At 36.8% G+C, this 26,101-nt stretch overlaps 1 protein-coding gene and 1 pseudogene across 1 annotated transcript in view; both read right to left on the bottom strand.

Moving 5' to 3' along the window:
* ANKRD12 (ankyrin repeat domain 12) overlaps positions 1-26,101 on the bottom strand; it is a 196,272-nt gene that overhangs the window by 84,342 nt on the left and 85,829 nt on the right. Inside the window, 2 exon segments of the mRNA XM_020985535.2 lie at positions 656-802; positions 8,153-8,221. Of these exon segments, the coding sequence (XP_020841194.1) occupies positions 656-802; positions 8,153-8,221 (216 nt within the window).
* LOC144457195 (protein disulfide-isomerase A4 pseudogene) lies at positions 10,437-12,225 on the bottom strand (annotated as a pseudogene).

Genomic DNA, 26,101 nt, shown 5'->3' with positions numbered 1-26,101 from the left:
TCTCTACCACTGGAAGGATGTATTCACAGTGGATCCATGGAAGTGCTGATATGAAATTAAGCTGTCATCTGATTTCAATGAAAGATGATTAATTTGTAAGTATACTCATATTCTTAGAAATGACAGTAAACTGGACTCCTAAGAATTGTATATGATGATTTGATTTTAAGGTTTAAAGTACAAAAAATATTGGTATAGTACATTATTAAGGCATTAATAGAAAAAATGAATTATGTTTCTTTTTCCAAGATAGCATTAGTAGGAAGCCAATGAACTGAAGGACAGAAATGTTCAAATTTAGAAATGATTTTACGAAAGCTTTTAAAAAATCTGAGGTATTCATAGGAAAAATTACACAGTACTTTCATGAACTAGTGAAAGAAAATCATTGAAATTTTTTTACTCTTCTACTACTGACAGTATATTAATATAAAAGCATAACCTCTTAGAATTCTTAGAAGTTGCTTAATCTTTAAAAATATAAACATAAGTACAAAAATAATAATATTAATAAATATATGCACTAATTTCAAAACGCTAAAAGCAATGCAAGAAAAGGTTCATACATTTAAAGTTTTTATTTTAATGTGTAAACTTTGAATTGTGTTATCGAGGAAAGCCAAAGGAGTAATTTATAGGAACTTAAAGTCCTCACCTGGACTGTTGTCTCTTGCTGTCATCTGCATTACAAGGGCCATCTGTTTGCGTTCAGATAAAGGGTAACCAAAAAGAATGCTAACAGGTGTCGATTTCTTATTTCCAGACTCCTTTTTGGTTTTCTTCTTCTCTGGGCCTTCTTTCTCTGGAAATATTAATACATATGTATGATTATGAAACAGTTAAGTATTCAAAGAAAAAAGAGTAGTAGACCTTTAAAAAGTATTTAAAGTATTAAAGTTTAAAACTGCACTGAGATTTTTGGAACATCCTACACACATGCATAAGAAATGCAAACTTCTGTGTGAACTTTTGGAAGGTTACCTTTTTTATGTATGAGTTCAAAGTACACTTTAATACAGAACTCCCTAATTAGAGAATAAAGCATCTTTTGAACTCTTAAAGATTTTTAACTTTGTTTAGAGTTCACAGACAGAATATGTCAGCTAAATTACTAATTCTGAGAACATTTTGCATTTTAATGATTTATTCTATCAATTTTTAACAGCCTCAAATAAGTTTCTTTCCCCATTTCTTAATTTTACACAATTTAATCTTCCTTGCTTTTGATAATCTATAATCTTTCCCCTTAACTGTTGTCCTATAAAGCCCCCCCCATTATATTTTTCTTTGAATGAGATAACCCTACAATTTCACAGCTATTTTGGCTAATAAAGCTCTTTCATGTTTTCATGAACAAGGAATTCAAGACATTTTAGACAGGTTCTCACCATGAAGAATAACTACAGCAAGTCCCAGGCTGTTCTAAGAATGCAATTATCAATTGATAGCTCACTATAGATTATAGAATGTCTTAGGTAAAGGTTCCAGATTCTTTTTCAAAATTCAAAGTGTTTAAGTGGTACTCTCCAGCTAATATTCATAGAAGTCCAAGAATTTTCAAGGACAAGGACATTTTCAAGAAACCTGTTCTGAATAGTAACAAACACATGGGGCTGCTCAAAGATTTTTTTTTTTTTGCGAGGGAGAGGGATTCTCTTGGAAGTTCTAGGTTCTACAAGGCTTTTAGAACCAAGTCTTGGAAGTGTCTAACTTTCTGAATCAAGAGCCATTTTGACACTGGAGACAAAGTCAGAGAGTCCATTTAGTGAGGGGAAAAAATTCCAATCACAAGACAGGGAAAGGGTTTGGAATTGTATACTGGTTAATACTACCTTTCTTCTTCTTCTTCTTGGCAAGGCAATTGGGGTTAAATGACTTGCCCAAGGTCACACAGCTAGTGACTATCATGTGTCTGAGGCCGGATTTGAACTCAAGCCCTCCTGACTCCAGGGCCAGTGCTCTATCTACTGTGTCACCTAGCTGACCCCAATACTACCTTTCTTCTGAGGAACTGTGGGCAGCAGCTTTCTATCCTCTGGGGATACCCACTTATTGATTATGCTCAACATACTGACTCCTCTTTGTCTTGACTAGGTTGACCTCATCTCCTACAGCCCATAATTATGAGTCTTCCCCCTACAGTACGCTAAGGTGAAAAGTAATTCAAGTATGAAATACAAATCCTTCTATACTTCAGAAGCAAAAGAGAGGGTTTTGGTACCTTCTACACTTGAAGGATTGATTACAGATCCAAGAAACTGAGTTAGAAGTCTGCTAACTATGTACTCTGAGGTTGGTTCAGACCTTCGAGTGAAAAGATCTCAGTAAGCCAAGGTACATCATCACTGTGCCAGGAAAAAGGTACTGTGTGTGGGATTGGGGAAAGGGAAGAAGAAATACGATCTATTAGAAAGAGTATTAGATTTGGTGCCAGAGTTTAATTGTGTAATGTTGCAAATAAGGTAATCTCTCTACTTCTCTGGGCCTGTGTGAGATGGTCATTAAGGTGCCTTCCAGATCAAATACGATGGGATTCTGGAAAGTTATCGCTTATCTTGGAGGAGTAAGGCTAGAAATGAGGAACCTGATGGGAATGAGAGTGGAAGAGTGAAAGAAAAGGAAAATCATTATAACTCAGTAGTCTAGGGAGCCTATCATCTGTCCTAAGAATATTTTTCTGCTTACAAGATACCTATGGTAAAGCAGCTATTATAAGCCTACCAGATTTTGAGGCTTTAAAGGAATTTCTGTTCCTTGAAGAACTGGGCAGTGTACCAGTATCAGGGTAGGATTATCCCACCACCTAAGAAAGAGCTGTTAAAACAATGTGTTCACCCTGCACAGCCTCAGTCTTCCATTTCTGATTCCTTCATGTCTTCATCATGAACCATACTGTGACTCTCCCTATAATCTGCTTTGACCATACCTCAACCTGATATCTTTTTCTGTAACTCTGCCTATATTTTGACTCACATCAGACAAATCTGGCATTTCATCATTAGCTAGTGACTAGATCTAAACTGGACTTGGATCCTACTTCTGTTTATTCCAAAATGTACCGTATCTGCACCTGTACTCATCCCCATCTCTACAGCCACAGGAGCTAATTCTATAAATCTATGGAACTACTTCATCCTCATTAGTCTTAGTTCCCTAAGTATTTTCAAATATTATAACTTTGTTTTCATGTCAGTGAGTACTTAGTTTGATGTTATTGATCACTGAGCTACTCCTCAAGACTAAGTTAAACACTTAAATAATCACATCAATTCTTCCAATGTATGATTTAGTAGATTAGAGTGCTATAAAATGAAACTCTAATAGCCTACAAAAGCTGGTGGGTCTCCCAGATCCCAGAACAATTAGCCAAGGGACAGTGGCCCAAACTCTTTAATCATTTAAATGTGTCTTGATGTAATTTTCTTCTAAAAATATTCTTTACTTATTAAGGTTCAATTACCATAAGTCTGTACAAATTAAATATATTTTCAATTCCTGTTCAATGTTTCTCATTTCTTCTATTATTTCTAAAATCCTTGTACCATTTAAAAAAAATTTAGTACAAATGATAAATTTTGAGTTCATATTTCCTATTTATCTGGACATAGCCTGTTAGAATATATTTGTTTGTTGTTTCTCTCATTAGATTGGAACTTCTTGAATCAGGAATTGTCTTTTGCCTCTTTTTGTATCCCCAGTGCAGAACATAGTACCTGGCACATAATAGGTGCTTAAAAAATAATTAGTGACTATTTATCCTAATTTTGAGCTCATTAACAAAACTACTCTTAAAAATACTAAAATCCTTTTACAATCACGGCATCAGATAACTTTCTTTGAGTCTAAACAATTTTTCCAATAATTTTGTTAATGCCTTTGTCACTTATCTACTGTTAAGGAACATAAATAATATTTATGCCTTTATAATAAGTTTCATAATAAGCTAATGAACTTAAATTTAAGGCAATGTAATTCACTTATTGCTATGTCATTAAAATAATCAAAATTAGTTATGTAAGGTATAATGTTATCAACAATTTATGTTTGATTTGAAGTAAAATCTAGTAAGTAGCAATTTTTAAAAAAAGGCTTAATATTTCCTTCAAAGGCCTTTAATCATATCAAATACTTTCTACTTTTACTTTCTCTTTTTCAAAATGACATATATTTGCTTGATTAATGAAATTCCTTTTGTAAAATATTTTTAAAATAAAAATACAGATTTTGGAAAATAGAACACAATTTAATGGGAACACAGCACATATTCAAGCACAAATTCAAATTCGCATGAATGATCTTTAGAGTCCTGCTTGGCTTCAATATTCTATATTTGATGTATCTTGAATACATATAAAGTAGAAGACTATATAGCAGGAGAGAAAATATTCCTAGCATTCACTTGAATTCTATATTTTTCCTTCATTTGCTTATTGGCTTTTACAATTTATCTGCTTTAATATTTTTTGGGCAGTAATGCATTCCTAATAATTTGCACATAACAGGCACTAATAAAATTTTGGTGATGGAGGTAAAAAAAAATCTAAAAAGTGCCTAGATAACATGTGGAGAAGTATCTAATAATAATAATAATGATAATAACTAACACATATAGTACTATGTGCCAAGCACTGTGTTAAGTGCTTCACAATTATTACCTTGTTTGGTCCTAACAACGACCCTGAAAAGTAAGTGTAATTATTATCCTCATTTTACAGATGAGGAAATTAAGGACAAGAGAAGTTAAGTGACTTGCCCATGGTCACACAGCTACTAAGTGTCTGAGGCTGGATTTGACCTCAGGACTTCCTGACTTCAGGCCTGGTGTTTTATCCAGAGTTGCCTAGCTGCCTCAAAATTATCACAACAATTTGTAGATGCAGTATTATAATACCTGTCATTACTACTGGATGTAAGAAGACCATTAAAATATTATATTCTAAAATGTGCTTTTTCAACTTTGTAGTACTCCGAAGGATTTGGACTTTTTTTGTGTATGTGAGGCAATTGGGGTTAAATGATTTGCCCAGAGTCATAGGGCTAGTAAGGCCGGATTTGAACTCAGGTCCTCCTGACTCCAGGGCTGGTGCTCTATCCACTGTGCCACCTAGCTGCCCCTGCCCTATTTCCAGTATGTCTTTTGTGAACCTAATAATGTTTCCCTTCATGATTTTCAACTCAAAAGCTAAGATACTCTCTTACAGAGGAGAAAAAAAAATTAGATTCTGAAGTTACAAGTACTGAAACATGTAGGTACCAGCTTTTTGAATAGGTCAGGTATGTAACATCTACCCTCAATGCTGCAGTTAATACATTTTCAGAATATCAATCTAGACACATTGATGAATGGGTAGTTTGTCATGAAATGCCAAATAACTAAAAGCATTTTTCCCCTGACCCTTCCAGAAGTCTTTAAGACTTCAAAAAAATCCAAAAGGTTCACTTAACTCTTCAAAGACAACTATAGAGAAACGAACTTTGTAGCTCTTCCAATATCTTTTTATAGACTCAGATGCAGCTTCAGAAGTAAAGAAAATCCCAGTCTTGGATTGCTGAGACTCCTCCACCTCCAATCCTTCTTACCAATTCTCATCTCCCCTTTTTTCACCCCATCCTCTAAAAAAACAGTACAATGTTCTATCAGTTAAGCAGGGATTTAAAAGCTAGAAGTTTTCTTCTTTGGAACATATTCACAGCCAGGATCAGAGGTAGGCAGGCTGGGTAGCTATCTAGAATAGAAGAGACAGTTTTAAATATTACTTCTTGGCCATCGAAATCTCAGCCCTTATTAGTAAGCCCAGAGCGCTGGTCCTGATGTAATCGCTTATGTGGACTTTGGAGCATGAAGAGGTATTCTGTGAATGTTTCTAGTCCACTTACCATGTGCCTTTTTGATTGGCTGCTGAGTCATTGGTTGCATACAAAATCACAGGTAGAAAGGGAAAGAGGGAGGGGAAACAAACCTTTTTCTTGTCTGGTTATGTTATTAAAGTGAAGAGGACAGGCTGCTGTGTACTTCTGGGAGGGAGAGGGGCCTTAAATTCCTCTCACCCAAGCCTAGGCTATATTTCACATAGCTTCATGTTGACAAGGAGGGCTTGGTGCTCAAGGCCTTGGCCCCAGGTGAGACAGGACTAAGGGCCTCCCTTCACTCACAGTAGCTTATCTGCTTCACTCCATAGCGAGGAGGACTCCTGTCTTTTGCAGGAGTCTTTTATATACACGTACCCAGTTCTAGCTCAGCAACTAACAAAAAGACACACAGCAAGTAGACCAGAAAAAGTTACCAAATACCTGTATATTCTCCAAAATCCACGTTGAGGAGTTCATCAGGCCAAACATTCTGTGTATACTCATAAGGACTGAGCATTTACTGGCCAGTTCCTGTTATTCTCTTAATAAGTGCATATATTTTTAATTCCTGAAAATGTTGTTTTCTATTGAAATAGATAGTTATTTTACATAGAGGGAAGGCTCAAAACTTCAAAGGGAGCAGCATGCCCTCCCTATATTTCTTGTCTCCTACATTGCTCTCCCTTTTCTCTCTGAGTTAGTGATACTGGCCTCCTTGCTATTTCTTGACGACGAAACTCCATCTCTTGACTCTGGCCACTTTCACTGGTTGTCCCTCATGCCCAAAATGTTCTCCCTCCTCATTTCTACCACTTGGATTCTCTGGCTTCAAGTCCTGGATAAAATGCAGTCTTCTACAGGAAGTCTTTCTCAATGCTCTGGAATTCCACTGCCTTTCCTATTGGTTATTTCCAATTTATCCTTTGTTTGTATAAGTTTGTTGGTACATTGCTGTTTACATGTTGTCTCCCTCATTAGACTGTGAGCTCCTTCAGGGCAGGGCCTCTCTTGGGCTTTCTTTTCTATCTTTATCACTTAGCACAGTGCCTAGCACATAGTAGGTGCTTAACAGATGTTTATTAACTGATATTTTTCAAACATATATATGTATGTGGGTGGACACTTAATTTTCAAACTTCTATGGGCAGACAAAGGTCTTTGCTCTAGAACCAGTTTACAAATGAATAATCTCAAGGAGAAAACTACATTGGTTCCTATTCTGGGACAGCTATCAAATATGATCCTGTTATAGTGGAAACTATAGGCCATACATGACTAAGGTCAAATGCATAAGTGACTTCAGTGACAATAAATTAACATATTCAGAATAATGCTATATAGATTCAGTTGTTTTTTCAGGAGTTATTTTTGACTCTTTAATACTCCTTTATAATAATAGGAGGTTAATATAATTTTTTTTTTGTTAAGTACTTTGTGTTACAAAATATGGCACTTGAGTTCTTAGGGATTAAGTACACTAGAACATTATAAAAAAAGAATCTTCTACCCCAGATAGGTATTCTAAATTTTAAAAAAAAGTACTCAAAAGACCAGTCTTTATGTATTTAAGGATACATTTAAGGTTTATCTTTAAAAGTATTATAGTACTCCTGCATTATTTTGTCTTCTTTTGTCACAACCTATGACAAAATACTCTCTACACTCACATGAAATATGGCTACAACAGAAGAAAAGACATTCCAACATACTTTATAAAGGACATTTCTTCATTCTGTTATTTTGTTTTCCTTTAAAACTACTGCAGACATATAAGGTGCTAGGTAATATGACTGGAGGACTTTAACTATAAAGAAGAAAGGACACTATCTTTTCAAAACTGAGATAGATGAGGACAAATTATAGCTGACTTAGAAGAGTTAATGACTGAAGAAAAGAGCAATGAAAAGGTCAAATTTATTCAAACTTATCTGCCGTACATTTATAACTATCCTACAGAAAACGCACATTATCATACACAATAAATCCACCACATTGCTTTTGAAAACATATGATAAGAAGGAAAACTAAAGTCATTTGTCATGTGTATGGCATCTGGAATATGTCTCCATGCTACCTGTGAAAGTATGCAAATTTCTGGTTAATGAAAACTTGAAAATTTTAGGATATTCAAGTTTGCTTTAGAAAGGTATTGTTATTCATAAGGTTTCATTACTTTAATTAAATGGATCCCTTCATCTTTCTTAGAAATGACTGGTTTTAAATTAGTTTGTAGTAACAATTATTCATAGTAAATATGACAAAAACCACTGGCTGAAGGAGGAACACCTGATAATCTAATTACCTGAATATGTCCTGTAAGAAGATATTAGTCTCTCCCCCCAATTTTCACTTGTATGTCCTGGATCTGAATCTATAGAATGAGAAGAGACAGAAGAAAAGAAAAAAGCACATGGCCGGAAATGAAGAATATGACAAACTGACATTTTTTTTTAAGAAAAAGTCCAGCTAGTCAAAGAGTTATTTTTTTAATTAAGATAAACCAAAAAGTATTCACTCAATATATTTCAAAAACACACTTGAAAAAGGTCTAGAAATAGCTAATGAACTTAAGATTTCCTCAACTAGACTTTGTTTTAAACTGAGAAAAGAAACCATTGATTGAAATGAGATCTATTGAGTGATGAAACAAAAGGCAATGCTCATTAAAAATGAGACATTTACATTCATACTTGTGAGCAAGAAAGCTGATTACTTTAAGAACACTGGTAAGCAAAGTCGACACTCAATGTCACTGCATTTCTATCACTTAAGTATACAAGAAATAGTAAGAGATTACTGCTCTTCTGACTGAAGTATTCTCTTGGAAAACTATAAGAATGTAACTCAGTTACTTCTGTTCTAGGTGTAGAAAAAATGCTTTGCATTTTGAAGGTATAATTACACTGAACTCTACCTAAGGTTTCCCTGAATGACTTTGATCTAAGCCAGATCAGGGACCATTAGTTAAGATCTAGAATTTCAAAAAGCTCAGAAACAATCAAACAACAGGTACAAAATGGAGATCAGATAAGGATGACTTTGGGCATATTTAAAACTGATATTCTGATTACAGACAATGATGTGAACTTGTAATCACAAATGACATCCTCACTTTAAATGTTTTAACATGCTTTAAGGATGTTATTAGTCAGAAAGCACTATCAATTGAGTCAAGTTTCATCCCTTACTCTAACTATGAGTGAGAAAAGGGAACATATGTGGTAAATAGCAATCCAGAAAAACATACAATTCCTAAATGTTATTTTAAATTCTGAAGAGAGGTCTAGAAGTTGAGTGATAGAAATATTTCATAAGTTTAGAGAGGAAAATCGTAGAAACAATAGTATTTGTTAATTAATAATTCTGTTGCTCCAAAACTGGAAATACACAACATCAGGTAAACACAAAAAATGTTTTAACATAGATACACTATGAAAGTTCATGTTAAATGCTGTTCAACATCCAGCCTTCAACAATATATTTAAATATATTTTGGGATAATTATTTGGCTACAGAATTTTGATTTGTATATTTAAATCACTTTTCCTTTTTAAAAATATCAATTTAAAGAAAACTATGTAACATTTTGTCAGATTGAATGCAGTAAAGGCAAAATATAGAAGTCTAACAAATACAGAATATTTCATTTAATTCTAAGACAAGTGAATGAGAAAACAAGTGAACAAGATATAATAAATTAAACCAGTAAATTTAGTGAACTATTAAATTACTGAACAGACTTAATTAAAATAAATTATGGAAAACTGTCCTTTTAGTAGGAAGTTGATGGTATTAAATGTACTGCAGAGTCTATTGAATAATTTTTTATTTTCTCAGAAGCTATGCATTATCTAATGCCTCATGTCTAAAGGCCAATGTCAAATATCTTTAGTTCCACATACAGGAAAATAGTTCTATATGTCTCAATAGTCCCCCAACATGTAGAATATATACCATCACTGATGTTTATGGCAATGATTCTAAATCACGTAGGAAAAAAGATAATAGTTCCAAAACACTCTATTTAAGAGAAAAGGGGAAAAAAAACTCCATGCAAAATGGCTAGATTATTCTTGGTAAGTACGTAAGAATAAACTTTAGTTCTTCAGAAAATTCATTCAACTAGCATATCTTTATCTCTGAAAATGCCAGATAAATGAGGTTTTATTGTAAGGAATAAAATGTATCTCACAAAGGCAGCTTGTATAGCAGAAAAACAACAGAAAAGTAAAAGACATACATGTCAAGTCAAGTTAAAAGTGTTTATTAAGCACTTAATATATGCCTGGCACCGTGCAGAACACTGATAAATAAGTTTCCTCCGTGTCTTGCCCAGAATGAGACATCCATATCATGCTGCCTTCCTCTCATCATCCTTTTCTAGATCCCTTTTATGTACAGTCTTCCCTCCTTAAAATGCAAACTCCTTGAGGACAAGAATCATGCTTGCTTGTACCTGTATCTCCAGCACGTTAGTGCACAGTAATCAATAAATGTTCAATCTATCTATCTTCTTCTTTTTATTGTTTTGTAAAAGGAAATCTAAATTTAAAAAGTCGACAAGGCACTAAGTCCTTTCTATAAGGGTACTGGTTAGGTTTAGACCTGAAAATAAATACTTGGAAAATTAGGAAAACTTTGGGGGAAAGCATTAAAAAAATCAATTTGGGATAATCTAAAAAGCTGAAACAAGAGTAAAAGAATAACTAACTAATGTGTCAAATAATCAGCTGCAATCAATTTGCCAAGATATACTAAAAAAAAATAAAATAGGAGTAGGAAGTGAAACATTTCTATAGCTAGTATTAGTGGTGGCTAGTTTCTAGCAACTTAGTGTTAGAACCTGTGTATTTTCATGGATAAGTAGCTTAGCCGGTAACTAATAACAATGAGGTGAAGTCTACCCTATTAGCTGGAACTTTATATTTATTTTTTAATGACAAAATAGATGTATTTTCTTTAAAAATCTGAGCTGTATTATTATGCGACATTCATGCTATTTCCTCATCTGTAACACAATGCGAAATACCTCCCCGAAAATCAGATGCTATAAATGCTTTAACACTCAACCCCCTTTGCCCACATGATTCATTTTGTTCCCCATTCAGCAACCTTTCATTGGAAAACAACATTGTATACATATTCTTTTCCTTCCTCTTCTTGGCCTTTGAAGCTCTTCTTTGGTCTTGCTCAGTTTTGTGCTGTGATCTTTTATAAATGTGATCAAGCGCTCCAAAAGTCTCTTCTCATTTTCAAATTAAACAGGTTGTTTAGATGGCAGGAAATCTTTCCACTTGGTAGTGGTCACAGGTCACATCACTGGCAGTGACTCCCTCTCAACAATAACCAGGTTTTTCTTATGCTCGTACTTCTCCCCTCAATTTGTACACAGCTCTTTTCTGCTTATAGTTTCCACACCACGTGGCATGGAATCCAACAGGGATATCTGTCTTGGGGTCCATCAAAATGGAGTCAAATATCTTACCACCACAATCTTTACAGGCTTTTTGTTGGTTTTGGTCATAGATTGGGATTTGATGACTGATTTTAGTTTTCCTTTTCAGAAAGCCAACACAAAGTTCCTGAGTACATTTAAATCAAATTCCTCTGGTTCCATGGCATACTTCTTGCCATCTTCAGCTAGGGTAGTTGCATTGAAATCTTTGCCACTGTTGCTAAGCCTCAAGTCCTTCACTTCAAAAGACTAGCCATTCTCATCAGCAATAGCAAATACGTATTCAGCGAAGCCCTTAGCAACTTCTAATACCTTGTGTTCCTCCAAAACTGAGCAGTAACTCTATAGTCAAAACTGAAGCCCACAGTATAACAGACAACCATCAAAGGATATTTAACACATGTATTGGCATCACTGGAAGTTGTTCAATGGCTATCTAATGGCATAACATACTTCACCACATTATGCTTGATGACATTCCTTTAGTGGGTTCCTGGATATTTAAAACACTGATTTTTTGTTCATTTTTAGAGTGAAACTTTTTTCGGGCTGCATCACAGTCAACTTTCTAGAAAGATACTTTTAGGAATTTTGCAACTACATTGTTGAAAGTATGATGGGATTTGTCATTTTCCCTCATGCTGTTAGTGATATAGCCGGCAAGCTTGGTCATCAGCACCTTTGAAGATGTCAATGATAATGACATCACTTCCCTCCTTCAGGAATTCCTAAACTTGTAAAACAGTGTCCTTGTCAGCCACAAAAGTATCAAAGTTGTCACCACTCAGGCCCAGGACCTCATTATCTTCCTTCACTCTGAAATCATCTTCATCATCAGCTTCCTCCTCTTCTTCCTTTTCATCAATGCCATCATCTTTAGTAAAAGAGTACTCACCCACTTTATAGGCACTCTCCAGCATCAGCAGCTGGGCCAGTCCCAGGAGGAGGACCAGCAGGCAGGGTTGGGGACCATCACTGGTGCAACTACTGCCAACCAGGCCCAGGTGTAGTCACTTTGTTTGGCTGCTCCTCTTCCAGCTTTCTCTTCCTGGCTCTGCAGGTTCTAGCTTTGGCTCATGCTCAGGCATACCCTAGCTTCTCCCCTTTGCTCAACTATAAATTTTCTTTAATAAATTTTTTTTAAAAAAACTGCTGTCAATAACTAACGAACATATTGTAGACATGGGAGAAATGGTGACCATGAAGAAGCAATAAATTATTCCTTCAAAAGAAAGCAGTTTGAACTGGAGCTAGTTAATAAGGGGCCAATTTTTTTTTTAACAAAGTGATACAAAGAAACATAAGTGAAATTATCTTAAAAATAAAAAAGAGATAACAGACACAGGTCAAGCAGCTGAGAAATACTTTTCTTCTTAGAAAAAAGACAAATGGTTTTATTCAGACCCCTGGCATCATTCATAACTAACTATGCTCTCCTTTTGGCTTCAGGACATGAAACAGAGTCAGGAAAATTAGTTGCAGAGGAGCCACAGGAAATGGTAAGGTTTTTAATTAGCCCTAATACAACGAACAGGTTCAGTAGATTGGTTGAGACTGTGATCGGTCAACCAACAAGTATTTATTAAAGGTACATAGTGTACCAGGCACTATGCTAAGTCCCAGGGGTACAAATACAGCGAAGGAAGGGAATCTCCTGGCAAATAAGAAAAATAAACAACAAGGGCTTTTGATGGCATTCTGCCCTGAAACTTAGAGCACTGGAGTCAAGATACCACACCCAGAGAACTCTCAGCTCAAAAGGCTCTGGTGAAATTAAAAGTACTCTTTGTAAGCCTGGAGAAAGATCAGAGTTGAATTTAGGGGCAATTGGTAATAGTGAAGAGGAAGGTATCAAACAACATTAAGAATCATTATATCTAGCTGTTTGTTTTCTAACTTGATCTTTAGGACAATATTCTTCACTTGGATATTGTTTTAATAAAGATTTGTTTTTCTTGTTTTTCTTTTTTAAAGGATAATAACAGAAAAGCCTGCTAAGCTCTGTGTTAATGACATTAATGAAAAATCTGGCTACTTGAATCATAAGGCCCTAAAAAAAACCCAACATTCCCTAATGGAAGCAAATTACAGAGGAAGAAATTTATAGATTCTAATGTCTTGTGCCCTTACATCTATAAAATATTAGTAAATGTCACAACCCCAGTACAAATATTCAATTTAGCAAGTTATCACAAGTAATCATGAATTAATGCTATTTACATACTTTTACATACTCACATATTTACATATGGTATTAAATACCATATGTAAAGTTTTTAGATGTGACACTGACTAGACCGAAGAGTTTGATTCACATAATCATTTCAAGGAAAGTTTCTAATGGAGTTTCAGAGGGAGACAGAAAACCGTTTCTAGAGGTGAGAATGACTAGACAGAAAGATTGTGATTATATCACCCAAGAAGGTTTCTCTTGGTGAAAACAGTGAGACAGCATACATGGTACTGTTCTGTTCCACATTTTCATCAATGGCTTGAATGAAAGCAGAAATGGCATATTTCCCAAATTTGCATAAGACACAAACCTAGGAGGGCTAGCTAACATAGTACATGATGGAATCAGGATTCAAAAGGATGTTAGCAGAGTAGAACAATGTGACTGTGAATGAAATTAAATTTTATAGGTAAGAAATTTGTTTAAAAAAATAAGCTGTACAGTTGCAATAATGGGAAGACAGATAGAAAGCAGCCATTATGAAAAAGATCTAGATGTTTTGGGGCTCAATATCATTCAAAAGTGTGATTTAGCAGCCAAAAAGGCTTATGTCATCTTAAGTTACATTAAAAGAATCCTAATATCCATACCAAGGGAAAGAATAGTTTCGTTATTTAATCACACCTAGAATACTATGTTCATTCCAAGCTGGTGAAGAAACTGAGAAGAGACTAGGAATATTTAGTCTGAAGAAGCAAATTGTCTTCTCCACTTCACCTCAACACAATAGCAGTCTTCAAATGTTTGAAGGTGCTGTCTGTTTCCAAAGGGCAGAAGTAAAATCAGTGGGTAGAAATTATAGGGAGACAGATTTTGGCTCAACACAAGGAAAACGCTTACAAATAATTAGAATTATTCCAGAGTGGAACGAAGGGTGTATGTGTGTGCTCTGAAATTCTTGGATTTCACAATTATCAATACTTTGTAAAACTAAAGGTTAATCCTCTAACATAAGCAACACTAGTAGCTGAAAAATAACATTTTGCTCTATATCTGCAAAATTAGTTTTTTGCAATAAAAACCAAAGGAATTATTTTAAAAGTTCAATTTTTGGCCAAATGAGATAAATATTTAATTACTTTGAAACATATAAAGTACTTTTAAGATGTTTTGTTTTGTCTTTTTTTGCTTTTTTTGGTGAGTTAGTTGTGGTTAAGTGACTCGCCCAGGGTCACACAGCTAGTACATGTCAAGTGTCTGAAGCCACATTTGAACTCAGGTCCTCCTGACTCCAAGGCCAGAACTCTATCCAATGACCACCTAGCTTAAGGTGGTATTGTTTTATTATTAGCAAACCATTTAGCATCTTTGGATAGCACTTTCCTTAAGACTGTCAGTTTTGAAAACAGTAAAATGAGGTGATTAGACTAGGTGGCTTTTAAGGTCCCTTCCAGCTCTAGATCGAAGTTTTTAAATTTTATTTTCTACATAGTCTCTTTATGTTAATAGAATATTTTTATAGGCTTTGGAAATTCATGCTGAAATATTAAATGGCTTTTTGCTGGCTGACTTTTGTTATCACTCTTACCTTACTCTACCTCTCAATATTGATAGTCATGTTTAATTCATTTTTATCCTTCAAAAGAACTACTAAAACTTTTGGCATTAGGTAGTGACTGTATCTTTGGAGGAAGAATATGGAAGTTAAGTTAAATGCAAATTCTGACTAACTGGAATCCAGTAAAATTATGAAGTGAGCAAAATTTATCTTTGGCATGTTCTGCTGTTGTTTTTAGCACTCTCCTTTTCCAAGGCATTTTGAAGTTTCATATTATCATGGCTTCTTAGATCACATAGAAGAAAGGTGTTAAATATTCATTGTTCACACTATACCTCTACATGTACTTTTGGTCCTCTCCTCCCTTCTTCTCTAGGAGATTGTCCCCTCAATCATTCCTCCCTCAAATCTTCAATTAAAAAACAAGCATTTATTAAATGGTATTAAATACAATGTACCAGGAACTATTTTAAGTGCTAAGGATACAAAAAATGAAGAAACAATCCCTACTTGCAATGGGTTTACATTCTAATTGAGAGACAAGTACATATAAAAACATATACAGTATGAATATAAAATTAATGAAGATATACCAAGGACTTAAATACAATAGAGTTTTGGAGGGAAGGACACTAGCAATTGAGGGGAGAGGAGAAATCAAGAAAAGCTTACACAAAGGATGATTCCTGAGCTACATCTTAAACAAAGAGAAAGAGTCTATGAAGCAGAGGTAAGGAGAGTGTGCATTCCACACATGGGGGATGGCACAAAGGTGAGAGACAGAGAATCTTATGTGAGGAATAGAAAGAAGACTGGTTTTGGCTGTAGAACAGTGCGGGAGAAGTTAAATTCATTTCCCATGACCTACCCACCTCAGCTACTCATACCTCTGATATTGGCATCACCCACAAGAGTTCCATTCTCACCTTCACAAACTCTGGAATTCCTTTATCTGATCATAATCTGTGGTCATTCCACCTTTCCCTCTGCCTTACAATCTCTTTAACCCTGTTCTTCTTACAATGACCTCCAGTACCTCCACCCCTCTTGTTCTTGTCCTTCTTTTTCAAAGAGGACCAAAATGACATCACTATGCCACAGTCAAATTTTAGTGTGTCCGACAGCAGCTGATCAGACCAATATGAGCTCGGAATGTTCTACAATAGGTTGGGCACAAATAGTCCATGTGAACCTTTGGGGTGGATTCTCTAAGTATGAGTATCTTGCATTTCTCTCGAGCTACATCAATTCTGCTTTGCTCATAGAGCACAGCACACTATGCTGAGCAGTCCAGTGTTTCCCACGTCACATAATCGATTCCAAAGTTCTTAAGAGAGACCTTGAGAGTGCTTCTTCTGACCATGTGAATGTGAATGTGAACACTTGCCCTGTGTGAGTTCTCCATAAAATAATCTATTTGGCAAATGTACATTTTGCATTCAACAATGTGGCCAGTTCAATAGAGTTAAGCTCTTTGAAGCAGAGTTTGAATACTTGGCAGCTTAGCTCGAGAAAGGACCTCAGTGTCTGGTATCTTATCCTCCCAGGTGATCTTCAAAATCTTCCTAAGACAATTCAAATGGAAGCAATTCAGTTTCCTGGCATGGCGCTGGTATACTGTCCAGGTTTCACAGGCACAGAACATGAGGTCAGCACAATGGCTCTGTAGACTTTCAGTTTAGTAGTCAGTCTAATACCTCTTCTTTCCCATGCTTTCCTTTGGTGCCTCCCAAACACTGAGCTAGCTTTGGCAATGTGCGCATCAATCTCATTATCAATGTGTACATGCCTGGAAAGTACACTACCAAGGTAAGTGAATTTATCCACAGCATTCAAAACTTCTCGCTGTAACCAATGGTTCCACGTATAGATGGTGTGGTGGTGGCTGATGGAGCACCTGTGTTTTTTTTCTTGGTGTTAACTGTTAGATCAAAATTAGCACAAGCAGCAAAGAATCCATCCTTACTTTGTTGCATTTCAGCTTCAGAGGTTGTATTGAGTACACAAACATCTGCAAACAGAAAATCATGCACCAACACTCCCTTCACTTTGGTCTTGGCTTATAGTCTTTTCAAGCTGAAGAATTTACCATCAGTGTGGTAGCTGACCTTGATGCCATGTTCACTGTCACTGAAAGCATTTGACAATATGGCTGAAAACATCATGCTAAAAAGTATGCGAGCGAGCACACAGCCTTGTTTCACTCCATTACCTGGACTACCTCCTCAAGCACTGTCTACAGTACTTGCCCTTTCCTATATCAAACCCTTGGTGAAACAGTTCAACTCCAAAAAAACCTATACTTTCCAGTTGCTTGCTCCTCATCCTATCAGTGATCACGCTTTGCCAAGCCTCAAAACCATGCTTATTGGTCCACTACAAACTTGTTACATAATCTCAACTGGATTTTCATTGTAGCAAGGCAGTCCTTTCATATCTCCCTAATTGATTATTACTGCACTCAAACTTCTCATGGTACCCCCTTGCCCTTATTATCTCAGCTGAGAGAATCTTGCTTCATATTTCACTGAAAAAAATTGAGGCCATTCACTGAGAGCTCCCTCTTCTTCCCTCCTCTCTCTTCTGTCACATCATTCAGAAGTCTTTCCCCATTATCTCCTCTTTTATCCCTGACTCACATGAAGAGGCAGCCTGTGTCTTTGCCAAGACATGTACTTTGCCCTCTATTTGCAACAGGTGATCCCGACCCATTCATCTACTCTGGCAGACTGCCCTTTCTACCATCCTCACTTTGCACTTTCCATTAGCAGCTCTGCTTGGTTTCTACTCCAACATCATGCCCCATCCAAGATAAGTGGAAATTGCATCAGCGTGCCGAGTGACTTAGTTTTTGCTACCCAGCACTTAGTTACTTGTCTCTTCTGATCAGAAGGATGGAGCACTAACCCCCCCCCCAATAGAGGGCTCTACACTTTCCAGGGAACTCTCCACTTTCCATCAGCAGCTCTGCTTGTTTTCAACTCCACAGGACAGCACACATCCTGGTGGCACGCACTGCCCCCCCTCCACTTTTCAGCTTCTTTTTCTGTGTTGTCTTCCCCCATTAAATTACTTCTTGAGGGCGGATTGTCTTTCTTTTTCTGATTTGTATCACAGGCACATAGTAGGTACTTAATAAAAATTTATTGAATTGAATTCATTAACCTTTATTTTCTTCCTGTCTTTTGGTTGCTTCCTACAAACACTCTCAGGTTTCCCTCATTCTCAAAAAATCTGTACTTGAGCTGTACATTTCCACTCACTACCAGCTTATACACTCTCTTTTTGTGGTTCAATTCTTTGAGGAAGCTGTCTACAGTTGGTACCTATACTTCCTTTCCTCTTACTCTCTTCTAAACCTTCTGTAGTCTAGCCTTTGACTTCATCAATCAACTGAAACTGCTCTCTTCAAAGTCACCAATGATTTCTTAATTGCCAAATCTAATGAACTTTCTCAATCTTCATCCTTCCAGACCTGTCTGTAGTCTGTGACCATGTCAGTCATCTCATCCTCCAGCTCTTGTTCTTCTCCCTCTATACTGTTTTGTTTGGTAATCTCATTAAATTCTGTGGATTCGGTTATCATTGCTATGCAGATCATTCTCAGACCCACTGATCCATCTCCACCTTTCATCCAGATCTCCAGTGCTATATTACCATCTGCCTCTCAGACACCTTAAACGTGGTATGTCCAAAACTGAACCCGTTGTTCCCCTTTAGCAAACCTTCCCCTCTTCCTAACAACCTCATTAATGTCCAGGGCATCACCACTTTCAAATTGAATTTTGACCTTATTAGTTCAGAAGCCAGACTGCAGAAAAAGAGAACGAGAGGAAACGAAGTGGAGATACCAATTGTCAGATCAGGCTTCAGTCTCAGACTCTTCACTCTTTTGTACCACTCATGTTCAATCACTTGCCCAGTCCTATCAATTCTACATTTTAAAAAACATCCCTTCAAGGGTAGAGCCAAGATAGCAGAGTAAAGGCAGGGACTTAGCTGAGCTCTCCCCTAAACTCCTCCAAATACCTTTAAAAAATGACTCTAAACAAATTCTAGAACAGCAGAACCCACAAAAAGACAGAGCGAAACAAATTTCCAGCCCAAGATATCCTGGAAGGTCAACAGGAAAGGTCTGTTGCACCAGGTTAAGACAGGAACATAGTCTAGTGCAGGGGCAGACCAGACCCTGGCAAACCTAGAGCAGGCCTCAGGGGACTGAATCTCTGGCAGAAGTGGCAGTTTCCAGACTTCTCAGCCCACATACGCCAAAGATAACACAGAAGGTCAGCAGGAAGTCTACTGGACTTGGATGAGAGAGGAGTGTAGTCTAGTGCAGGCCATACCACCACAGCCCTGACCCCAGCAAACCAGGAGTAGGCCTTGGGAGTGACTGAATCAGCAATGGCTGTGGCTGCTTCTGTAGCTCTCAGCCCACAGATGTTAAGGGGATCGAACAACTGGTCAGGAGGAGATTATAGGGGTCTCTTTGCTAGCACTGAGGCAGGTCTCTGTTGCTTTGCCCATAACTGGATCTGGGTCACAGTCCTGGGTGGCAGTCCTGGGGCAAAGAGGAGCACTAGCATAGCAGAGCTTGTGGCAGCAAGGGAGAGGGGACACTCCTTATAGTTCCAGGGCAGAAAAATATGCTTGTGGTAGCTCACAGACCACAGCACAGACCAGGAGAGGAGTAAACACCTCTCCTTAGATCATACCACCTTGGAAGAACTGAAAACTTACAGGTCCCTAGAAGCATCTCTAAAAACAGCTGCACAAAACCTCTGAAGCTTGGGACAGTTTGCTCATCACATTGGAACCAGAGCCCTACTTTACAAAGAGTTAAAAAAAAGTCAAGTAATTGGCTGGGAAAATGAACAAACAGCAGAAAAAACTCAGACTACAGAAACTTACTTTGGTGACAAGGAAGATCAAAACACACTCAGAAGAAGAGGATGACAAAGTTAAAGCTCCTACATCCAAAGCCTCCAAGAAAAATATGAATTGGTCTCAGGCCATGGAAGACCTCAAAAAGGATTTTGAAAAGCAGGTGAGAGAAGCAGAGGAAAAATTGGATAGAGAAATGAGAGTGATGCAAGAAAATCAAGAAAAACAAGTCAACAGCTTGGTAAAGGAGACCCCCAAAATACTGAAGAAGATAACACCTTAAAAAAATAGACTACACCAAATGGCAAGAGTTCCAAAAAGCCAATGGGAAGAAGAATGCCTTAAAAAGCAGAATTGGCCAAGTGGAAAAGGAGGTCCAAAAGTTCACTGAAAAAAATAATTCTGTTGACACTTAACTAGCTGTGTGACACTGGGCAAGTCACTTAACCCTGACTGTCTCACCAAAAAAAAAATAATAATAATAGTTCCTTAAAAATTAGAATAGAAACCCCCCCCCAAAAAAAAATAGAATACAGCAACTGGAAGCTAATGACTTTGTGAGGAATCAAGAAATTATGAAACAAAACCAAAAGAATGAAAAAATAGAAGACAATGTAAAATATTTCACTGGAAAAACAACTGACCTGGAAAATAGATCCAGGAGAGATAATTTAAAAATTACTGGACTACCTGAAAGCCATGATCAAAAAAAGAGTCTAGACATCATCCTTCAAGAAATTATCAAGGAAAACTGCCTTGATATTCTAGAACCAGAGGGAAAAAGAGAAACTGAAAGAATCCACTTTTCACCTCCTGAAAGAGATCCCACAATGAAAACTCCCAGGAATATTATAGCCACATTCCAGAGTTTCCAGGTCAAGGAGAAAATATTCTGGCAAGTAGCCAGAAAAAAACAATTCAAGTATTATGGAGCCACATTCGGGATTTAGCAGCTTCTACATTAAGGGATCAGAGGGCTTGGAATATGATATTCCGGAGGTCAAAGAAGCTAGGATTACAACCAAGAATCACCTACCCAGCAAAACTGAATATAATCCATGAGGGGAAAAAAATGGATATTCAATGAGATAGATGAATTTCATGCATTTTTTGAGAACAGATCAGAGCTAAATAGAAAATTTCACTTTCAAATACAAGATTCAAGAGAAGTATGAAAAGGTAAACAGGAGAGAGAAATCATAAGGGACTTATTAAATTGTTTACATTTCTACATGGAAATATGATATTTGTGACTCATAAGACCTTTCTCATCATTAGGGTAGTTAGAAGGAATATATATAGACAGAGGGCACAAGTGTGAGTTGAATATGAAGGGATGATATAGAAAAAGTAAAACTAAGGGGTGAGAGAGGAATGTACCGGGAAAAAGTGAAAGGGAAATGTTGAATGGGGTAAATTATCTCACATAAAAGAGGCTAGAAAAAGCTTTTACAATGGAATGGAAGAAGGCGAAGGTGACAGGGAGTGAGTGAACCTTGCTCTCATCAGAACTGGTTCAAAGAGGGAATAACATACACCCAATTGGTTACAGAAATCTATCTTACCCTACAGGAAAGCAGAGGGGAAGGTAATGAGAAATGGGGGTGATAGAAGGGAGGACAAATTGGGGGACAGGGTAGCCAAAAGCTTTTTGGGGAGGGATAGAGTGAAAAGAGAGTGAAGAGAATAAACCGGGGGCGGGATAGGATGGAGGGAAATATAGTTAGTCTTTCACAACATGACTATTATGAAAGTGTTTTGCATGACCACATGTATAACTTACATTGAATTGCTTGCCTTCTCAATGAGAGGGGTTAGGGAGGGAGGATGGTAGAAAATTTGGAACTAAAAGTTTTAAAAATGAATGTTAAAATTGTTTTTACATGTAACTGGGGAAAAATAAAATACTAAATAAAAATTTTTTTAAAATACTCATAATGGAAAATGCTATCCACATCCAGAGAAAGAACTACAGAGTCTGAAGGAAGATCAAAGTATATTATTCTTTCTTTTTTTGTTGTTTTGTTCTTTCATTCTAGTGGTTTTTCCCTTCTGTTATGACTCTTCTATCACAACGTGACTAATGTAGAAATATGTTTAAGATGATTGTACATGTATAGCTTATATCAGATTACATGCCATCTTGGGAAAGGGGGGAATTTAAAACTCAAAATCTTATAAAAGTAAATGTTGAAAACTAAAAATAAATAAATAAACAAATAAACATCTGTCCTATATATGCCTCCTTCTCTCTTCTGACAATATCCCCACCCTGGTAGAGGCCCTCATCACTTAATGCTTGGACTATTCCAACAGCTTGCTAGTTGGGCACTCTGCCCCAAGTCTCTCCCAACTCCAGTCCATTTTCCATTCAGCTATCAAAATGATCTTCCTAGGGTACAAGTCTAAAGATGTTATTCCCCTATTTAGCAAACTGTGGTAGCTCCTAATTGCCTCCAGATAAAATATAAAATCTTCTGTTTGACTTTTAAAGCCCTTCATAATCTGACCCTTTTCTATACCAGATAAGGGCAGCTAGATGACACAGTGGATAGAGTAAGGAAGACCTGAATTCAAATCCAGCCTCAGACACTTACTAGCTGTGTGATCCTGGGCAAGTCACTTAACTTCTGTCTGCCTCAGTTTCCTCATCTGTAAGAAGGGGATAATAAAAGCACCAGTCTCTCAGGGTTATTGTGAAGATCAAATGAGAAAATAATTGTAAAGTGCCTAGCACCCATGCCTGGAACATATTAAATGACAGAAAAATGTAAGCTATTATTATTATCATGATTATTATTACATCTTACTCTCTCTCCAGATACACTTCAGTCTAGTGACTCTGGCCTCCTTGCTGTTTCTTGTACAAGATGCTCCATCTCCCTACTCAGTGTATCTTCATGGTCTATCCTCCATGACTGGAATTTTCTCCCTTGTCTATACTTCCTGCCTTCCCTGGCTTCCTTCAAGTTTCAGCTAAAATAATATAACCTTTTGCAAGTAGCCTTTCCGAGTTCCTCTTAAAGCTAGTCCTTTCCCTCCTATTATTATCTCTAATAACTTTGGAGGGGAAAGCACGGATACTGGGGGTCCCAGAAAAGGCATTGAGCAAAATCTTTGATTAAGCTGAGTCTGGAAGGAAATCTGGGATTTCAGAAGGCAGAGGTGTAGTGGCAGAAAGCATTCTGGGTATGGAAGATATCTAATGACTGCAAAGTCACAGACAATTGTTACACAGTAATCAGGATTATTATCCATGTAACTCACAAAATACTCAACTACTCAAATGGATCTGAGATTGCCTCATTCGGGGAGTTTCCTCTAATGCAGTTCCCAATTTGTCCATGCCTGTCCATCCCGTATGACTCTTGTCCATGTCCTCCCATAACTTCAACATGGGAGACTCATCCAATGAGCTGTAGACCTTTCTTGCTTGTAACAAACAATAAAAAAATTTAAGGGGAAAAAAAAAGCCAGTTCAACAAAATTACCCAAGACTTCAACTGAGTGTGGCAGCCTATGTACCATACCCCTACTCCTGCAAAGAAAGGAGGGAGGGGTATTTTCTTATCCACAGGGGCCAAGGTTGGTCATGATTATGCAGTAGCTTTTTTTTTTGTTCTTTCCATTTATATTGTTGTATTAGTTTATACTGCTTTCTTGATTTTAATGACTTCTTTCTGCATCAGTTCACAGAAGTTTTCCTAACCTTCAATAAATTCTTCATATTCTTAGTTTCTTGTGGAGCAATAATATCCCTTTACACTGACATACCACAGTTTATTTGGCTTTCCCCAAACTGCGGGCATCTACTTTGTTTCCAATTTTTTGCTACATTAAAAAAGTTGCTATAAATATTTTGTCATCAATTGAGATATTCTGTCTCAGATTTCCTTGGACTATATATGCCTTGCTGTCAGATTTTTGGGTCAAAGCATACGAACATTTTAATCACTCTTTAAAAAACCATAATTCCAAATTGTTTTCCAGGTGGTTCTACCAATTCATGACTTTGTCAACAGTTGGACTGCCTCTCCAAAACTGATTATGCCCATCTTTTGTTATCTTTGTAAATTTGCTGAGTATGAGATGAAACCTTGGTTATTTTGATTTGTATTTTTCTTATTAGTGATTTGAAGCCATCTTTCACATTATTGCTTAACAGTTTGCAATTCATCTTTTTAGAACTATTTGTTCACATCCTTTGACGAATTATTTGTTGGGGAATGTCTCTTGGTCTTGCATATCTGTATGAGTTGTTAGAGATTTCTTAAACAGGTCCATAAGTAATTTTGTAGTTGTAGCCTTTTTGATTACTGTTTTCTAACAGTCTTTGGAAAATGTGTCTTTTGGTGTGAATTCATTGCTTTGATTAAAACTCCTGGCTGCTCAACTTAAATTTTCTTATCTGACATAAATAAAGTTGGGGAAATAAAGTCAAGGTGGCATATATGTAAGTAGAGCCATTTGAGAAGGGGGCTCAAACCCCTAAAAAAAAAAAACACCTCCCTCTCCAGGCAGGATAGGTATCTGATAAAAATAGATTGGGACCGTTAGGTGGTGCGATGCATAGAGCTCCACCCTCGGAGCCAGGAGGACCTGAGTTCAAATCTGGATTCAGACACTTGATACTTACTATCTGTGTGACCCTGAGCAAGTCACTTAACCCTGACTGCTTAAGAAGCAAAAAAAAAAAAAAGGATTATATTAATCATTCCTTGCCTTCTCCCTTCTGTCTTAATTTCCCCCCCTAGATGTGGGTCCCCAGCATCATAATGTGATTCAGTCAATCACCAAGCATTTATTAAGTGCTGTGGAAAGAAATTCTAGATTCTGTGTTTTAGGTACAAGTCTTCCAAAAACAAAAATTATTTGTTTTGTATTAATTTGGATAATTCTAAATCCAAGCATTTTTTCTCTTTAGAAAAATATCCAAACTGACAGTCTCCTTACGTTCTTAGACAGATCTTTCTAATAAGTCAGTTTGAAAACAGGGAATATTTCATAATCAAGACAAGAGTAATGGTTCAGAGTTTAGGTAACTGTTTAGCTGACAGTTTTCTTCATCAAACAATAGTCCCTTAGTTTTGGCAGACTCTTAATGAATCATTTTCCTAAAACTGTTCAGCCCCTGTTTGGCCACTCCCTGCAAGGTTTCCCTTTCCAGACAGTCAACAGTGAATAAAAGAGACTTCTATTAACTGATGTATTAAAAGAGACTTGTTCCTCCTCTTAGATAGCTCATAACCCTAATCAAGGGTACAAAAAGAGGGTACAGTTTTTTAGATAGCTCATTCATGGCCCTCTTACCCAATCCAGTCCCTACTAATTGATGCAAGAAGGAATCCTTCCTGGGCTATCTGGAGAAAAGAAAGCAGGATGTTGTTTCAAAAATTATAGTTAAAAGACTGATTGGTAGTGGTTTCTCTTTCAGATTAGCTCAAAGCCTTCAAATTTAAGATAATTTTTTAAATCCTTTCTTAATATTTTTTTAAAAAGGAAGGGGGGAGGAGGACTTTGCCAACTTCTACGATACCCACTGTGTGTGACAGGCTAGGTGCTAGGTGCTCTGATTACAAAGACAAAAGTGAAACAGCCCCTGCCCTTGAGTATCTTACATTCTTATTAAGGAAGATAATATGTACATATATAAATCAATTCAAGTCAACAAATAATATTAAGCACTTACTATGTATTACATTTTTTGCCATGAGCAAGAAATTGAAAGATAGTAAAAAGCAGCCCCTCCCCTCATTAAGGTTACATTTTAATGGGGAAGACAAAACGCGAACAATTATATACTGACAAAGTACAGACTGAGTAAATAAAGGGCATCTCAGAAGGACAGGCAGTAATAGTTAGGGGGTGGGGTGGGTAGGTGCAGCACACTGTGAAAGGCCTCAAGCAGAAGGTAGGGTTTGAGCTAAGTCTTGAAGGAAGCCAAGACACTGGCCTCTTGGGTATTCCACGAACAAGACACTGTATCTCTCAACTCTAGGCATTCTTTCTGGCAATCCCTCACGCCTGGAAGGCTTTCCGTCTTCCACTCTGACTACTGACCTGCCAGGCTTCCTTTAAGTTCCAACTAAAATCCCACCTTCTACCAGGAAGCCTTGCCTAACCCCTCTTATTTTCAGTTTCCCCCTCTTTTAATTATTTCCTAATTATCCTGTACAGAGCT

This window comes from Phascolarctos cinereus, unplaced genomic scaffold, assembly GCF_003287225.1.
Source record: "Phascolarctos cinereus isolate Bilbo 61053 unplaced genomic scaffold, phaCin_HiC Scaffold_4;HRSCAF=312, whole genome shotgun sequence".
Classification (NCBI taxonomy): domain Eukaryota; kingdom Metazoa; phylum Chordata; class Mammalia; order Diprotodontia; family Phascolarctidae; genus Phascolarctos; species Phascolarctos cinereus.
The sequence above is the reverse complement of the archived record's forward strand: the minus strand, read 5'-3'. Positions and strand labels throughout refer to the sequence as shown.